The sequence below is a fragment of the Aptenodytes patagonicus genome, chromosome 1, assembly GCF_965638725.1.
Source record: "Aptenodytes patagonicus chromosome 1, bAptPat1.pri.cur, whole genome shotgun sequence".
Lineage (NCBI taxonomy): Eukaryota > Metazoa > Chordata > Aves > Sphenisciformes > Spheniscidae > Aptenodytes > Aptenodytes patagonicus.
Genome location: NC_134949.1, coordinates 224,054,696 through 224,073,914, shown reverse-complemented (window position 1 = coordinate 224,073,914; position 19,219 = coordinate 224,054,696). Strand labels below are relative to the sequence as shown.

Here is a 19,219-nt window from a genome sequence, read left to right as displayed (position 1 = left end):
GCAGGAAGCAACGTGCCTAGAGCAAGTATTAAAGATGTTTAGAATAAACATACTTCTAAATTAGTACCACGTTTTTGCTGGTATTTACAACTTTGCCTCAGAGAAACCTGAGGATTTCAGAGACATACATAATGCACATACAGAAAGCTGAGTGCGTCCACACACAGTGGTACCTGTTTGTCCCTTATCTTAATCTTTGGGAGAACATGTGAGTCTGTGGACACCTCAGTAAAAAGCAGAGACACGCTTCAGCATCATTTTCTTACCAAATGTTCCATATCTCAGAACACCACTTAATACTCAAGGAGCCATATGTAAAAAATGACTTTTTATGGACAAATTGTGCCTTATTCCATGTTAATGCCCTCATCGTACTATTTCTGAGGATGATCTTCACGCTTTTACAAATCTGTCATTTTTCATATTAAAAATTACTAGACAGCAACAGAGCAAGGAGATGCTCTAACTACAAGCTGCAATCCCAAACTGCATAAAGAAAACATTCGTACATGCTTAAGATCATCACTACTTAAAAAACCTCCTCAGAAGACAACTAAAAATCAATGCTCAACACAGCCGTATCATGTCATGTCCTCGATGCAGCCAGATCACGTCATGTCCAGGGCGGCTAGGTTTTTGCAGGGCAACAGCCCTTTTGGCAAAGAATTTTCCTAAAAGCAAAGGAGGGGTTTGGGATCAGGCAGATTATTCTGAAAATTTGCATAAGTGGTTGCCCATTAATTTAAGAACAGCATCACACACTCTCTGGCTTATCCTCCCAAGCGCCATCCCTGCGAATCTTGCTATTTTAGATGCACATTAAATGAAACTGGACATGTGCACTACGGTTTGGGGTTGGGTTTTTTTGGCAGAAGCAGCTTTAACCTTCAAAAAAGTGTTCATACTTGTCTGCTACTCGACAAGGACAACGCTGGCTTTCTCAGCAGAGGCAAACTATACTGTGAGGCTCATGAGAAATGGCAGCTTTCGCTAACCAGCTTCTGAGCAAATGCCTCTGAAGAAGGAACAGCGCTTCTGAAACAGCTGCTTGCTTTGGCCACTTATCCGTCCCTTGCTGCCTACTGCTTCCCCCTCCAGGGTGATAACATGATGTTTCTTCTGGGAAAAATTAAGACATCATATTTTCAATACTATGTTAGTCTTGAGGTAATTTAACCAAAGATGGGAGAAGACCAGTGTGGCTGGAGATTCCCATGTACAGGTCAGTCATTCATCACTAGCAGAAAAAAAAGGAAAGGAAAACCACCTCACAAAACTCAGTTTTACTAATGGGCAAGAGGGAAGATCAGCATCCCCACGATCCATCACCGTCTATTTTTTAACAGAAAAACAATAAAAGAGCTTGTTAAACTCTCAACAAATCTCCACAACTGCAAGCAAAGCTGAAAAGGAGAACAGTGAAGCCAAATAGGAACCATACGTGCTGGCAAGGTGGGCAGAACCACTCTCCGTCAGGGATTATCATCAAAGGAGGGCGAAGGCAGGCTGTGTGGTATCCACTGTCACAAGAGTCACACAACAAAATCTGTAGAAACAAAACGAATCACGAGTATCTTTTGGCGTTCACAACACGTTAACAAGCTCCAGAACTATTTCACCAGCCAACACAGAAGCGCTTTATAATACTTTGGACTGTGCCAAAACAAAAAAAAAATCCTGTATCACTTAACACTAGATGTTTCCGAGGCCAGGGGTGTTTTTTATGGGGAAGTTGGTGTATCACAGTTTTCTATTTTAACACCAGATTTCCTATGTGTTCTCGGGCACTTAGTACTACTGGACTACGCAGATTGTGTGCCCATAGTGTGGAATCCAGTAATGCTCTCCAGATCCCGGACTAAGTGGAAAACCGCATCTGGACAAGATGTGGTATGAACTGTTTTCCCTGTACGCTCATGTCCACATGAAGGAAACCTGGCCATTTCCTCAATCAGGATGATTTTACATCCAGGACGGCAGAGACAAAGCCTCTTAGAGGTGTACAGAACTAGGCAACTGTTAGAGTTCATACTTAGCTGGGTAAAGCTTGAGATATCCCTTCCCATTAAAAAGCGAGGAAAAAAGCTGGTATAAGCTGTGTGAGTATCTATTGGAATATTTACCTCCAGCATCCTAGATTTCAAACTTTGTCTCAACTTTGCTAGGATATCTGTCACACACCTGAGAGTATGCTTATTTTGTGGATTCATAGCAGGACTGCACGTTATGATTTCCCAGATAAACAGAGGAATTCACGATGATATCTACTGCTGATGAACCAGAACCATAAACATTAGAAATAGTGAAAGCTCGCTGTGCTCTTTCTGTATGGGATTTTGCTACATCCAGTTCTCGGGGTGATGTGCAGCTGTACCCAGCGGGGATGACTATGTAGCTGTGACTGTGTCACAAGACACTGGAGTGCATACATTGTATGTCTACTCTGTATTCACTCTGTATTCACTCAGATTGCAGGCACAACCCAGAGCCTCACCCAGATTAATTCTCAATGGGCTAAGTTGTGTTATACCTCATAAAAGATGACATTTCAGAGGTGGTAAACAGAAGAAATAACTTCCTTCCCTCCTTCATAAAGGTAAACTCATCTACTCCTGCGTACAGCCACCTCAAAGGATGATGTGCCTTCAGATACCGCCAAAGACAATCCACCACATCTGACACAACAGCCAACCCAAGCTTTCCCCAGAAGCCTACCAGCTCAGGGTGATTGGGAAGGCCGCACTTCTTGCACGGCTCATCGTCATCAGCAGGCGCGGCTTCTTCTTCCTCCTCCTCTTCCTCTTCCTCCTCCTCATCGGAGTTTTTTTCACTCTCCGAGTCCTCACTTTCTTCATTACTTGAGTATTTCCACCTGCCACGTGTTCGCGTACCCGTCCACCGAACTTTGCTTCTCTATGAGACATACCATTTCAAAGAGAAAACACAAAGGAAGCTTACAGAGTTTCTTCCCAGATCTTAAAAAATACTTGTCTCTACAGTGAAGTGATTAATTTCAATCAGAACAGCTGCAGTAAATTTACAACAGAGCATTTCAATGAACAGATTGTCTTTCAAAGAGCCTTAAAATGCAGCAGGATAATAAAGGGAGAAAAATTCGTATCTATCTGCAGAAAGAAAGTTCCAAATAAGATTTAAAAGTAGGAAGAGAAATTTGTCACTCGGCCCCTTTTCTGTATGTTGACACAGTAAACTTGCTTGTGAACATGGCAAATTCCACATTTAAACTTTCCAACTTTTTGATGATAGCTTTCCTCAAGCCAGAGAGGCTCTTTTCTCCCCCGCCACGTACAGTTTGTGCCTTTTATTTCGCTTTAGGAAACACATTTGCATTCTCACAAGGATATTAACTTCAGTGTTTCTGGTGCTTTCCTCTAAGGTGGGCATACTTTTCTGAAATAAAATCACTGCACCTTTTAAGTGCATAACTTACATCAAGGTCTTCTTTCACGTTTATACTCTTCCATTATTTTTCTTAAGTGAAAACTGATTCACTTGATGATGCTTTTTTGCTAATCAAAGGGGCATCTACCCCTCCGTGTCGTATCCAGCGTAGTAAAGCAACCATATGTCTTATCGTGCATTTACTTGGACTTCCCACCTTTTTATTTTAAACAGTGGAAAATGACATCTCTTATTCTCTAGGTGTGTTAAGCTTTACTAGTTATTTGTTTAAAATATACTTTGGATGAAAACCAGAATTCAATTAAAATTCAGAATATCATTTTGTATTAGTTAAAACGACTTTCTGCAACTAGGATATTTCATATTGAAAGCAACGTACCAAACAGAAAAAACTTTTCTTCCCATTAACTGACTTGTTTCTCACAGACGTCATTCTCTCACAACTGTTTCCTCCCACCAGACATTGAAAAAGGAAAATATCTTTCCTAGCTTTTCCAACTCAAAACATTTTTCAATTTTGACTAAACTACTCATTGACCTGAATGAGCCAAATAAACTAAAATGTACAAAATATTCTATTTATCCTGCAGGACGGACTTATACCAAAGCAGTATTTGTCATATTGGTAAAATTTTGTTTCGGGTTCTTAACATTAATTTCCAGCTCTTTACCGATTTTACTGTTTGCTAAACTTCAGTAGCAAATGTCTTTTAAATCCATGATAGTATTAGTTTAAGTTTAGGCTTCATCATATGTCATCATCATCATTTCAAACCTATTTTTTAAAGACCCTTCTTTAAAACAAATATAAAATATCCTGTTAAAGATTTGGGTATTTTTCATCTCGATAAAATGACAGAAGCTTACTAGTTTCAAACTTCTTCCTCTACCATATTTATTTTTAAATCTCTCTAGAAGAGTAAGTATTTTTAGATCTCTGCGTCTTTCAAAAAAAAAGAGACCAAGTTATAACAACAGTACTTCAAAATTAAAACTACTTGTGGGACTTACAATCACTATGATTTGGGGCTTTTAAAATGAAAATCTTAAAATTAATTTTTAAAGTGAATACTGTCTTTGTTTCTTTATGTATGAGACAATTTTTCAGTATAAATGTTATCATTCTATTTGTAAAATCAACTGTTCATTTTATGAAGGTTATTCAATGTAGCAATATGTGAAAGGAAACTTCCTAAATATGTGAATGTCTTGGTAGAACTACGAAAATCAGTAAGGAAATGTATAGCAGTGGAAAAATTAATGGGATTTCAAGTTGATATAAAAAGAGTACACTTAAAAATACAGACTCTTTATTCCTTGTTTCTCTTTTGTACTCCACATCCAGTACAAAATGGAAGATAAATTAGTAAAAGGTGTTTATAATTACATAGACTTAGAAGCACACTATACATACGTATGTTTAACTTCGTGTTGTATTTACCTGACATACTTTTAAGATCTATGCTGCATAAGCAAAAGTTTATCATGAAAAAAGATACCTCCACCCAAAGTAAAATGTATATCCCATGTATGAGAAAAGCTAAATTATATCATGAACTCACCACAACAGTAACTTTAGCTTCACCTAGAAACAGAAGTCATAATATTTTTTTATTCTTCACCATTTGTTGGTTCCTTTTTGGCTTACGATCATCCTGACCAACCAGACACCAAGTATCCATCTAGTAAATCCACAGGAGCTAGAAGTCTCCATTCAGCCACTCAGCCAGACTGACTCGGGTCTGATCATTTCATTTCTTAGAAGAATTCACTCTGGTTGACTTGGTCTACTTAGTTTAGGTTAAATGACACGATTTTATAAACCGGTAAGCCAACACTCTCTTAGGGGGTGTTTTTAGATTTGTCGAGTCCGCTAACTGGATTGCAAAGCCAGTTCCTTGCAAAAGCTGACCAAAGGAACAACATCCTCAATATTCCTATGTAAGCGTATATTCTCCTTATAGATAAGACTGCGGGTATTCTTTATTCCCGGGTAATAAAACTGTATTACCTTGTTAACCTTAGAATTTGACTCCTTCTCTTGTTTTTTTGCATCTTCTTTTCGTTCCGGTTTTTGTGCTGCTGCAGGTTTCTCCTCTTCTTCTTCAGGTCGTTTTTTGTCGGGTTTCTGATCCCGAGTCTCCACAACTTTTGGAGTAGGCTTGGATATTCTTGGAGATCGCCTTAACGTGCGGCCAATGCTGACCTCTTCTGGCGGTGTTTCTGTCTTTCTCTTCCGGCTGGAGATCCTAATTGTTAATTTAATTCCTTCTTTCTGTCTTTCAGAAGTTATTTCTTTATTATCTGTTGCACAGCTTTCTTCTTCAGAAACCAGCTTATATTTAAATTTGCTTTTAGGTAGTGGAGATTCCTTTTTACCCTCTGAAGAGTCCTCTAGATTAGAAGCATGGGCATCATCTAATCTGTCTGGCTCTGTCTTGGCAGCTTCTGGCTCTTCCTCTTGTTTTTCAGGGCTAGGTTTTTCTTCTGCTTTGCTCTCCTCGGGCAGAGCCGTTTTACTATCAGAGCCCTCCTTTTCCAAAACAGGCTTCTCTAAAGCAACGGGAGAAGCAGATGAAGGGGGCGTCCCAGCAGCTTTTGGAGAATGAGGTTTCTCCTCAGACTCACCTTTACTTTTCGAAGCCTCTTCATCAGACAGTGCAAGCTTGGGCAGTTCTGCAGGAGCAGATGCCTTTGTGGACTTCTCTAGCTTCTCCAAACATTCTTTGGGTGGCGGTAGTCTGTCCTTTTTGATTTTCACGGCTAGTTTCTCTTCAGTTGTTTTGGCACAGTCTTCAGAGTTTGAAGACTCTTCCACTACCATTTCAGTAGTTGTGCCGTCAAGGGACTCGTTTTCCACAGGACTAGATTCCTCCTTTAAAGGCACTTTCTGATTAGAAACCTCAGAGACCACAGCCCCGATCTCTTTCACCACAGTTACTGCATTTTTCTCAACCTCGCACGCTTTTATAATTTTACTGACAGAGTCTGATACCTTTAGGGAGTCTGATACCTTTTCCCCACTTTTTCCATTTCTCTCTTTTAATGAGCCGCTGTCTTCCTTTGTGCTAGCGGAGTGTTCTGACTTATTATTTTGTATGACACTTGGGGTTATCTTTTCACAGCTAACCTCTCCATTTACTAGCACTTTCCCATCAGGACATAAAGCAGTAATTGTAGGGACTCTCTTAAAAGCTTCTTCTTCTGGTTTCCCTTCTTCCTTCACGACATCCTTTGTTGGAGTAACACATTTACATAGGGGCCCCTTTATCGGACTGTCGTAGTCATCCGTCAGCTTGATCTCTCGCTTTTTAAGCGGTATTTTCGCCTGCTGGTCATTTTTAAGTTTCTCACTTTCTTCCACAGATTTCTCCACAATTTCTTGGGGAGTTTTGACATTAACACAAAATTCTAACCTCTCCGGCTCATGAACTGCTATTTTGTCCGCACAACTTTTTACTTCTTTTAAGTCTTTTGGTTCTGTTTTGTTTTCCTTCACCTCTACTTTAACAGGCTTGACATTTTCTTTAAAGGAGTCACTTTCTTCTTTGACAGTTTGCTTTTCTTCATTGTATTCTGAAGGTTTCTCTAATTTTACTATTACTGGCAATTTTATAATTTCTTTTTCTTCCACTTTCTCCGTTTTCAGCGTATTTTCGTCATCTTTGACCACAGGAAGAGGAAGGCTTTCCAAGTCCATGGACTGTTCCTCCACCTCCTCTTTTTCTTCTTTGATTTTTAATTGATTTTCTGTTGACAGAGAAAAAACAACTATGAAACAACCAGGGGACCTACAGGATTACAAAGAGCATCCATCAAAGCAAAGGCGTATCTGAAAAAACCAACAACCCAAAGTCCCCCGCAAATGAATCCTCTCTCATGGAATTATTAGGAATCTGGCTTGTCTAACACTGTCATTAAATGAGTGGGTTGCCAATTTTTAGCTACAGAATCACAGTTCAGTTTAATTATGTACCAAGATAAACCTAAATTTCAGAAGCTAATCGGCAGAATTCTAGACTTATCCTTCTTTATACAGACATCTCAGCCCCTTCTTCAGTAGTGCCACAATACTTTCAGAGGACACATAAAACCTACGTAGCGAGCGCACAAAGCATCCACTTGAAGTCTCACTTGAGTTTCTGAATTATTTCACAGACCAGAACACGGTGTGAGATTCCATGGTCTTCAAGTGAAATTCCACATGGAAATCAGTCCCCTGTTTGTACACGTTTTTATTTCAAGAAATACTTAACAATTGTATTTCAACAGTTCAGAGAAAAAGACATTCAACATTAGAGCTTATGGCAAAATTCACCTAGATTCTCTGGACGACTACATCTCCTACATACTATCAAAACACAAGTAACAGACAGTATTCTACATTCATTTCACCTGCCATTTCTAAAACAAGCACAGTGAGTAGCAGCATATGCCAGAAAAACCTGCAGAGCTTAAAGAATTAGGTAATGCCTACTTTGCTAAGTCATTTTTAGATCGTTAGGGCTTAAAGTACAGTTCCAGCATTCAGAAGAAGCCATGCAACTATTTTGTTACTACGTACTTAAGCCTATTATTTATCATTACCGCAGCCTCTTAATACCTCAGGCTTTTTTATTCCACCATACTTTTTGAGTCAGCTAGGGATAGAACTAATTAGAAAAAAGCAAACGTAATAGCACTGCGTATACCATAACAGCATGTTCTGCCACCTGGAAGATGTTGTTGCAAGCATGCCCTAACTCCAAACAAAAGGACGATTTTTTTTTCTACCTCACCCCTCTCCCTCCAAGCATGTATCCAAATAAGTCTCAGCAATTAGTCCAGCAGTGAGAGATGCATCCCTAAGGCACCGGAAGCGATAACATTTTGAAGGCTGAAGGCTGGTTTTTTCCCCTCCACAGAAGCGGTCCCCACTCTGAGCCCTTGTAACGTAAAAGCTGCCTCTTTAAAATTTGTCTGTAACAGTGAGAATGAGATTTTTTTCCGTGTCCGAATTCTTACGTCCTCCCTTCACTTCTTTCTGCCTAAACTTTGTTCAGCCATTTCTTCCCATCACCTACTGCTTTCTCCCAAACTTCTAACATCAAGGATCACCAGAATCCCCAAATCTTCTCTATACTGAAAATCAACGGTTGCTCTATAGTTTAACTCCCCGAACTGCTCATAAAGCATTCATATATACAAAATGACTCAGCTGATGCACAAGCTGTCTTAACACTATTCGAGTCCATCAATCAGGCTAGTAAAAAAACATGTAAGCATTGGTTCAGTTTACCTTATTTTTGTGTGAACTAATTTAATGCTATTTGGGAAGCAGCCAAAGCAAACAGGTACCAGGTCTTCCAATATGTTTTCACTGTACCCTGGAAGGGCTTTGAGCGCAGTCCTTGGGCTAACAGGCAGAATTACTACAGCTTCTCAATGGAAAGGCTCTAAGTAGTGCTCTGTGAATACACCAACTGCGCTTAAATCACTGCACATGCCAGTAATTTCATCGTTCATTACGTACATGGGACTGGTGGCTAGGAGTGATTTTGCATCAATAGGCAGCCTAATGCAAGTACTGACCCAGGTGAGCGTGCCACAGGATTTGGGGACACTCATTAAAGTGTTTTCAGAAGGCTCCTCCTGAATTCAAAGGAAAGTAAAACCGTATCCGAAGCGGAGATCTCGATTAGGTGATTTAAGCTGGCTCGACCGATTTTTAGTGAGACAAAGGCAAAATCGGTACTTGGGATGAATTCTGCAGCGTCGGTAACCACGCGGGTTATGTTGTCACTTATGTGCACAGTTCGATATTAGAAATGCCTTAGACAAAGACAATTCTGATGGTGTTCATCACAATTTACTGCAATTTCTACAGTAGTCTTTTAACGCTTCCACAACAACTCAAATTTTATCTAAATTTATTTATTTCTTCTGTTCTACGCTGTTTGTTGCAAAGAATGAGAATAAAGTAGCAAGTCTCTTTGATACTCGGAGCCAAGACTGGCCTTGGCTAATTCCATATATCAAATGCACGTAAACAGATTTCAAGTAACACATACTAACCCAGTGGAATCCTCATATCTTGTTTCTGACTGTGAAAATCTTTTCCTGTTTTTTAACAAAATAGTAATACCAGGTAGTAACTGGGGTAAGATTACTTGGGATAACAAGCTTTTAGCTTTTCATAACCTAAAAAAGATCAGATTCTTATACCACAAAATACTTCAGGCTAACTGATACTGACACTTAGTAAAACCAATGCACAAACCAACAAGTCAGCTAAGTTGTTAAATACATGCAATGACATGATAATAAGGAAGGAAAAAAAGGTTCTTTGTTAATAAGAACAGTGGAGGCAGCTAAGGACCACTTCAATTCTAAAATATTTTAGTATTTTAAATTGTTTTAACTTAAGCTCACATCTTCTTGAAAAATGTCGATTATGACACAGTTGAGGAAGCAACCTATAGTTTTTGATTCAAACTCAAAAGCAAAAATAAACACCACACCCAATGCTGTATTGATTTCAATCATGGCATTGCACAAACAGATTTTTTTTTCTTTTTAAAATTTTAATGTTGCTAGAACAGGAAAAGTTTGGCAACAGTTCAATGCTCCACAAGAACATACAATGACGAGTATTTACAATACATGTAAATACATCTGTACTTACAATACAAAATGTACAGCAAAAATAAAATTACTTAAAAAAACAATTTATACACAGCTTTCTTCTTATAAACTCTTGAGCCTAAATATGCACTAAAAACCTCCAATAATATTTATAATTTCAAAGTATTCAATATTTACTTGATATACTTTGAACAGAAACATTTTTTGTGGGTTTTTTTTTTTTAAAGTCCTAATCTAACACGGTAACTTTTCATGAAGTTGAAAATTCTAACATTGCCACAGCACAACATTTAAAATCTGAGAAAAGAAGGCAGAAAACCTTGTGTAGATGCTTCTTCACCCTTTTTGGTGTCTTCGTCTTCTATGCTTGGGCTTTCACGTGATGAATTCTCCTGCTGAGAACTGTTGTTTTTCAACAGGGCAGGATCAATTTGTGCTTTCAAGAGCTCAAGGGTCTCGGCAAGCTCATTGCGGTTTCTAGATGACAGAAGAAAAAACATAGTGTCTGATAAGCCACTTACTCACCCCGAAGGGATTCATAAAAAATAAACAAACACCATCTGCTTAAATGAATGCTGCCCCGAAAACCTTATATACAAGCACAAGCATGTCCCACCAGAGTGGCTGCAGCTTCAGAGTCAGAAACCTGCCGATTTATCCATACCAAAATAAAATCACGTTTTTGGAAGGACCTTACCTATCTCGACTCAAGGCCTGTTGAGTCTGGATCCAACCTGCTACTATTATTCTTTTATTTGTTACGCTCTTACCAATCCTCACTGATTTTTCTTTGCAATTTCTTTTTTCTCTCAGCAGAGAGGAAGTTGTAGTTTTCTGCTCATGCACCAAAGGAGCAACCACATCATTCAAGTGAAATTTTCAAAAGCAATTAAGTAATTTAGATACTTTTTGCAAGTACCCATCCTAAGCACACGTAGCAAACAATACCAGGTTGTCTAGAAAACTCCAGCTACTTGAGTTATGATAGCAAGACGACGTTCACGCATCTCTATGCGTGCCAATCTCAGCACACTGTAACTCCTTATTCAAACTGGACATCTAACTACAAAAAACACCACCTTCACGTATGATGAATTTCAGCGATGATTAAACGGAGTCATTGTTTTCCTAACAGACTAGAATAACAAGGCTCTCGCATTTCTTCTTTCAGAGTCAACATTCAGCAATTTGTTTTGCCCAGGTTTACAGAAGAAGAAAAAAAAAGGAAGCCTGGAAGTGCAACAACCCCGAGATGTGGAATCGCATGGGTTTAAAACCGTTTCTGATTTTACAATGCGTTACTGTTACAATACATTTTCTGCTGTGAGCATGGAGTGTCAGAACTTTCCCAGCAGAACCCCAATTTCTTCCGCTTTTGGCATTGATGTCTAGAGTCTATAATGCATGAAGAGAGACAAACACCACTCAGCTCTTGACCGGTTTGTTTAGACACATTTACTCTATTCACCCACAACAGCCGTCTGAATTTCACTGGTAGTAATGCTTATCATTTTATGGCCCGTTGACAGTGGTTTAAACAGTTTCGTGTGACTCCCTTGGTCACTGAAGTTATGGATATGTAAATAAGCTGCAGATACAAAAATTAAAATTTACAAACGGAAAAAAATCATCATTTTACTTTTTTTAGGTCTATTTTTACATCTCTATGCACTTTTTCAGTCAGAGTTGGTTCTGCTGAGTCCAGTTTAAAATCCACTTGGAACTCAAATTAAAAAAGTTTACATGGAGATAAACTAAAAGTGGGTAGCTGGTAGATATGAAACAAATTTCAAACCAATTCTTTTTCCTGTAAGATTCCATATGCTTTGCTCAGAGTCGGAAAGTGAAAAACAAAATATGTAACAAGAATCACAAAGAACTGTAAGTCTGAAGCTAAAATATCACTAAAATATTAACAGACCAATCTGCAGCAACTGAGACCCAGAGGCACTGAGTCATATACACATGTCAGTCTGCATCAACATCACGCACCTCATCTTTAGTGATTTATGAGCTGACTTCTACTCCAGAAGATTTTTCGTGCCTATTTGTATTGTCAACAGTTTTGTAGTTCTGTGAAGTTAAAATTGCAATGTAATTCCCCCAAGGACAAAACTGTCCACTTGTAATTGTCTTAATAGGACAGAAGTTAAAGAAGCAAGAGGAGTCCTCCATTTCCTACGGCATTTAGCTGGCCAGTGAGCAATATGGAGCCATCGTCCTCAAGAGAGTCTTCCCTTGGTACCCTTTCCATATATCCATTGTAGTTTGATTAAGCAGAAAACAAACTGCATGCTGGCTGTTACCAACAAATCAGTGAGTTATTTCCATACATGGTTTTTTGCTAACACACACACGTGAAGGCAGGAGATCCCACTGTCATGGATTCTACTCTGTGAGAAACGGAGATTTATTGAAATAAATTTCTGAACCCCACTCACAAATAGCTAAAATCCCTACAAAATAAGACAAAAAAATGGAATACCTAACAATGCACTTCCACGTGGATCCATCCTGGTCATCCTGTTCTTCTATGTACATCCTGACGTTATGCTCTTGGTCCAGCTGGTACCAATACATCAGGCCATCCTTGTCTCGACCAATGGGCTGAAGACGCATGGCATCGGCATCCTCCTCATTAATTATATTCTTAAACTTTAGATTGTCGTCAAACTGACATTCACAGAGATACTGAAAAAGTATGAAAGTAGAAAGACTGTTAGAATACCAAAATATAAACAGAAATAAAAGTCAGGTCATTTCCTTTCAGTGTAATTTGGAACTTCTTTTTAGGCCTCTCTCTATCGGATCTGTGAGTTAGCTACAGCTACCGGGTTTTTTTTCCCAGACCATGCTGTTTTTAAATGAGAGACAATTTTTATTTAGTTTTTGGGGTTTTGTTTTGGTTTTTTTTTCCCCTCCCCTGGCCAGCTTAGAAAGTTTAATTTTTTTTTTTTTTTTTTTTTTACATAGTACAAATGATCTCATTCTACAATAAAACACAAAATTAACTTGGAACCAACCCTGACAGTTTTCTCAAGACTTGAAAAGATGAAGTCCCATCTTTGCCTTTGGAATTCAGATAAGCTTATCTAATTGCAAGCTAATAACCATTTTAAAAAGTGTACTGCACAGGCAAATAGCTCCTGACAAAACAATTTTCATACAAAGTGTGAAAAATATGCAAAGTGTTACATTCAGTTGGGGCCCAACCCACTACCATGAGCACCATGCCTGTTACAAGATCAGCTCCGCATGCAATACAGCTACTTACGGTTCAGTCAAGCTAAACCCGCACGATGTTTAAGTGAGTGAGAAAGCAAGATCTCCAAGATATTTAAGCGAATACGGAAAAAGTCATTTAGGAACTTAGCTGATGAATGTGTACCTTCAGAATCCCCAGTTTGCATTCAACACTCATTTCTAGGTATCCTTTTTTTTCCATCTCCCAAGCCCAAGTGCTGTTGAATTCTTGGCATATCTGTCACAAACAAAATAAAAAGATGGCTAGGGTTAGTGGATAAAAGCAACTCTGAACTTTTATATTAATAGTACCTTACTGCAGGAGCAATTACACAGGATCTCTTCAGGACTGCAAGTCAGAAAGCCTCACACAAAAATAAAAAAATAAAACTGGAGTAGGCTGGGAAGCACTGGCAAATCTCCATGGAAGAGTACATCATCGAGGTCCTGATCACCACCAACTTCTCTAAAGCTCTTAAATTAGGCAGCACAACTCTGAGCTGGGAAGGCATCCTTGTCTTTGCTGTGCAAAATCTCCCATTTTTCTATTTCTGACTTGTCTATTTAGAATATAAATTCTCTTGAGCAGATGTGATTTCTTACTACATGTCTTTACAGCGCTTGGCACATAAGCTGCCAAGCTCTCTTGGGGCCCCTAAGTCCTACAACTGCACTGCAGATAACAAATGCAACTGATATTCACTCCACACTGTGGGATTATTGTTCTTTAGAAAACACTAAATATCTTGGGCCTCAAGCCATTTGATAAATATTTTAAAATATTAGAAGTATAGCCAATTTTCATTTACTTAAAGCAAATAAATTCCATGACACCAATATGGGGGGAAAAAAAACCCCACAGAACACACAAAAAAAAGTGGCAGTAGAGGATAAATAGATTGAATCAGCGGGAGCTCCAATAATAACGGTGGAGAAGAAATTCCCTCTCCTCCTAAACAATTCTGACACGCTTAAGACAACTCCCATGAACAGAGAAGAGCTGCTTCTCAGTGGAGGACACATAGTGGGATCTCCAATCAGTGAGGCTACCCTAGTGGAAACGCTCATTAGAAGGAGGCAAAAGCTAATTACAGCTACATCTCCAGTAGAGATTATTTTGAAATGCCACTGTTGAATCACGACTGTCCAAATTGGCACACAAGGCACCGCTGCCCTCCAGTCTGCAAGGAATCAAAACCCTGCCGAATGGACTCAGTCGAAACAGTGTAGTCTCCCAATCACCAGATTACTATTAAACACAAGATACAGTCACTAAGCTACTTAAAAACTCGTAAATCACATCTGAAAGCAGCTTTTTCTGGAAACAGCAGCAAAAATAACCCTAAATTTCACCCACCAGAAGTACAGACCAGCTGATTTGTGCTGTAAAACTCCACGTGGGCTACAACCAAGAAAGGTGCCGCTACCCCTCCCCTGTCCCCACGGCCGTGCCACCTGCCCTCTGCTATCCCTAGTACTGACACCGCTCCTTAAGTGACCTAAGGGTAAGCCTGCGATTAGATCGGCTCAGCCACACCGTAAATCACAGTCTGACTTTAAACTACAACCTACAGAGGACGGTGAAGAGCGTGCTCTCTGGTCACAGTGAATCCCGCTGGAGAGCAGTTTGTCCTGCTCCGAGGTTAGGGAACATTACACAGGCACTTCTCTGACGCAAAGCCAAAGCTCGCAGGGAGAGACAATGGCTGCTCGCTCACAAAACAAGGCTACTCTGCTTTCTCTCCCATTTTCAATGATGTAGTGTGAAGAACACTGGGAAACTGTATCAAACCCCTTGCTAAGGGCATGTGCCAGCCGCTGTTCATTACTTACTCATTAAGTATGAAAGCAATAATGAGAAGTTTCATGCGCTGTGGAAGTGTATGATTGTCAAAGCAAAAGCTGAGAGACATCAGAGCTGATGAAGCATCTGTTCAAACTGAGATGACTACGTTTTGACAATTAAAAACCAGATGATCTTACTTTCTCCTGACAAGTACTGTCACAACCCTGAACCGCAGATCTCATTGATTCCTGAATCTGCTGAAATGTTAGTCTCTGCTTTCATGGAGAGGGACGTTTCACACCGATCAAAAACCTGCAGCTTGCGGGAGCAGCTGGCTTCTGCGTGCTAAAGCGTGGTCAGCACCTTCCCACCCTGCAAAAGAGGCACTGAAACAGCTCGCTCTCCCAAATATTTCCAAAGCAACTATGATGGCATCTGACACTTCCTATTACCACGCTCCAAATGTTCACTTTAAACAACGAAAACGGGAAGGTGAAAGACACAGCAGAGGAATCTGCCTGGGTGGGACTACAGACACCTGAATTCTAACAATCGGGGCAGAAAAGACAGTGTGTTCAGAACATGCCGATTTCAGGGCTGAAGGTTCCAGATGGACCGGTCCAGAGAAATCTTATCTAAAAATGCAAAATATGTTTGACAATAGTCAAGTGAAGCATTCTGCCAGGAGACAGTGCAGCCTGAATTAACTCAACTATGCGTTTCTCAAAAAACAGCTAAGCTGGACAGTTCCTCCTAGTTGTTCAAACGTTTAAGGACAAGCCAGTTCTTTACCTCGGTCATACATGACCACATACGTTCCTTGCGCAGAGGAGAAAAGTCAGATTCCTGGAGCCCTGTAGCCATTTTCTTCCAAAAAAGACCAGTGTGTATGCTGGTGAGCCAACTTGGGTGGGTCACCATCAGAAGAGGGAAGGGAAAGAACTCTCAACTGCCACGTTCACTTCCTATCCCAAAATACATTCATCTGTCAAAATACCAGCCACAGCTTAGAGACAATTTTTTTATGATGCTCTTTATAAGCATGACAGTCAAATAAAGCATATCGTATAAACAGCTGGTATATAAACAAAACATAATAATACATGTATGCATAAATATGAAGAGCATGTAAGTTTGAATGTCCTCCACCTAAAGTTTCCTCCTAAATAAGAAAAGAAAATGGTCACATCTAGAATGTATCAAACCCTCTTTTAGCAAAGCAACACGTTAGTAGTTTCTAAGAAAGGAAAAAAAACCCAGGTCAACATTGCCTCTTTGAGTATGTCAATAATGTGTCAAACAATACCGCAGGCACCTAGGAAGAACGCTCTCAATGGTTCCACACCTTTTCAGTCTTTCCTGGCTTTTGTGGCATTTCCCAATACTCTTCATTGTTTTTCCAAGTTAATTATGCTCCTTTGAAATAGGGACAAGATTAGCATACCTCTCTAATTAGTTATATTCAAATTCTTTTGTTCTTCAAGGTTCCTTTGAACCACCAGCTAGAATGAGCTTCAAGTTAGCTCTGGAGACTGTTAAATGAAGTAGAATTTATTACCGCCTACTTGGTCTCAACAGGGGTGTGTGGGAGGGTTTCCTTACCACTTTCCCATCCTTCCAATGCCTGCTGAAGGAAGCTTTTCCAAACTACTCCTCTCAAACTTTTATCTCTCGGCTTTCTGCTTACCACACAAGTGGCGAGCGGTTTCAGTGCGGTACATAAGTTCACTAGTCAGAGTTGGGTTTTCTCAGCTTGCTGCGATGGCTTTTTGGTATATTAAGGAATTGAACACAATTCAGTAACCACAGTACTTGGTAATATACGAAGTACACAAAAGTTACATAAATTATTACATTATTATTTTAAAACATCATCATAAATACTTTACAACTGGTTAAGAGGTTAGGTTTAAGCTAAGGCCCTTCAGCAGGTGATTTCCTGACATACTCCCAGTCCTAAAAACATCATCTTAAGACTACACAAACCTCGGGACAAATCCTTGTCTCTGTAAAGCTTATAGAGAGCACTTAAGGGGGCAAACTGCAACTGGATTTGCAAAGTGCCATTATTGGTATCGTTGCTGTTACCATAATGCTGTATTTCTAAGTAAGATGCGATCGTGGCTGTACAGACTATACCAAGACTACATTTTTGTGGATTTAAAAGACACGTGGAACATAGCCATATCCAATATCTGTACATTTTTATTTTCTGAAACAGTGTAAATTCTTTAAACTGAAAACTATTTGCATGTAAGGTGCCAGCAATGGCACAGCCACAATTAAAATACCAATACAGAATTATGTAAAACAATGGGATGCTGTATTTTTGCTGATGCATAACTACATTTTCACCTTAGCTGTGCCATTCTGGGCATGCCGATAGAAATCACTGCAACACTTTCATTTATTGTTAACACATGCTACAACAACTCCGTATGGTTAGTCCCTGTATGAATACCAACCAAATCACAATAATTAAATCATACCCAGACAACTGATATACCAATGAATTGTTACCATGTAAATCTCTCTGCTCAGTTTAGCCCGTTTGCAGGCTACTAAATCTCGTTCTTTATTTAGGCTCTTAAAGCTCAAAAAAATATTTTACTACCAAGTATGAAGGCATACGCTCTTTTACATGCAGAAGATTTTGTCTGTTTTCAGAGATTTTTATTTTATTTTATTTTTTTTACATAAGCCTAGGCAGACTGAAAGTTAAGCTGAGATCTTACACAACTAAAGTCTGGGCACGCACATCGATGTTGGCCACAACACAACCCAAGGCTCGCTGTAATTCATACCAGGGGTTGCGGACACAACAGCTCATCATAACCATATTCCAGCATTGCAGAATAATACAACGCGCATATTGTACCTTGATCAAATATTTTTCCCATCTGTCTGCCGTGACAGACTTCCCAATCTTTCTCATCAGTTTCAAGTGAAGCTCCACCAATTCTTTTGGAACTGCAGTATTGAGAGAGAGAGAGAGAGAGAAAAAAAGAAAAAACAAAAGAAGTTATGAAGTCTGGTGCAAATATACTTCAATGCTAAACAGTGATAACACTGAAACACTGCGACACATGGAGAAATTTTAATAAAACACAGTAACGTAAAGTCTGCTGAAGAGCAGCCCCGCAACTGAGAGAAGGAGGAAGGTTAATTTAATCACGTGGGTCTTTTTGTCTAGATTTACATTTACGGTGATCATCGCCCTTCCTTAAACTCAACGAAACAGACCTCAGTGATAAACACGTAAAAATTTTGGCAGCATTAAAACAACTGGACAGGAACGACGCTGGTCAAACACCTACAAAAATACTACTGTGAGCAGCACACCTGCAGCTGCCTCCAGAAACCCCAAAGCCATCTTCTGCACCGTGCCTCAAACATCACTGAAGCCAAACTATTTTTGGCTGGGTGCGTGGTATGGGAGAAACGTTCCAGAAACTTGGTCCTCACAGATGTAGCTTTGCTATATACTTACTCTCTTGTGTACTGGAGGGACAGAGAGGGACTCGAGGTCTGGGGCTTGAGGTATGGAGGCCAGAATTGCTGCTGAGTACAGCTGCACCAGTGCGATCACAGAATCAAAGTCTTCCGACCAAATTTTACTTATCTCTTAGTGTACGCTCCTCAGATACAACTTCAACATCTCGTCTCAGCTCACATCTGTGATTTGTAAATCAATCTGGCACCACCAAGTGGCAAATTCGCAGAACATCCATTTTATAAGCTAGAGAGCAGTATAACTTTTTAAGAATACATAACTGATAATTATTAATGCAACTATACATGCCCAGTGACATGAGCTTTCTTATTTGTAATTTGTTCAGAAAAACTTAAAGAAATGAACTTTTCAAGTATTTTTATTTCTATACTCCTTGCATACAATTTTATTTTCTGAAACCACTTTCATTACTCTATGCACACACGCTTTAAAAGTTTAAAACCCAAGAACGTTTATGATCATGATTTACGATTACGGTTTTCCTGCTGGTCCAGTAGCACTACCTGATGCAGGATAAACAGCTGGGACACCAAATGTGTCTGTTCTAAACTAGACATTACTGAGATGCTATTTCTTTATACAACATCTTAGTATCTGTGTGAATCTTTTCAATATTGAACTCGATTTCA

At 39.4% G+C, this 19,219-nt stretch overlaps 1 protein-coding gene across 1 annotated transcript in view; it reads right to left on the bottom strand.

Annotated features, from left to right (window-relative positions):
* RSF1 (remodeling and spacing factor 1) overlaps positions 1–19,219 on the bottom strand; it is a 65,042-nt gene that overhangs the window by 24,157 nt on the left and 21,666 nt on the right. Inside the window, exons 2-8 of the mRNA XM_076328449.1 lie at positions 17,955–18,046; positions 13,436–13,528; positions 12,533–12,738; positions 10,367–10,524; positions 5,435–7,173; positions 2,716–2,913; positions 1,442–1,546 (exon numbers count right to left, since the gene is read on the bottom strand). Coding sequence (XP_076184564.1) covers positions 1,442–1,546; positions 2,716–2,913; positions 5,435–7,173; positions 10,367–10,524; positions 12,533–12,738; positions 13,436–13,528; positions 17,955–18,046 — 2,591 coding nt within the window. The remainder of the gene's footprint in view (positions 1–1,441; positions 1,547–2,715; positions 2,914–5,434; positions 7,174–10,366; positions 10,525–12,532; positions 12,739–13,435; positions 13,529–17,954; positions 18,047–19,219) is intronic.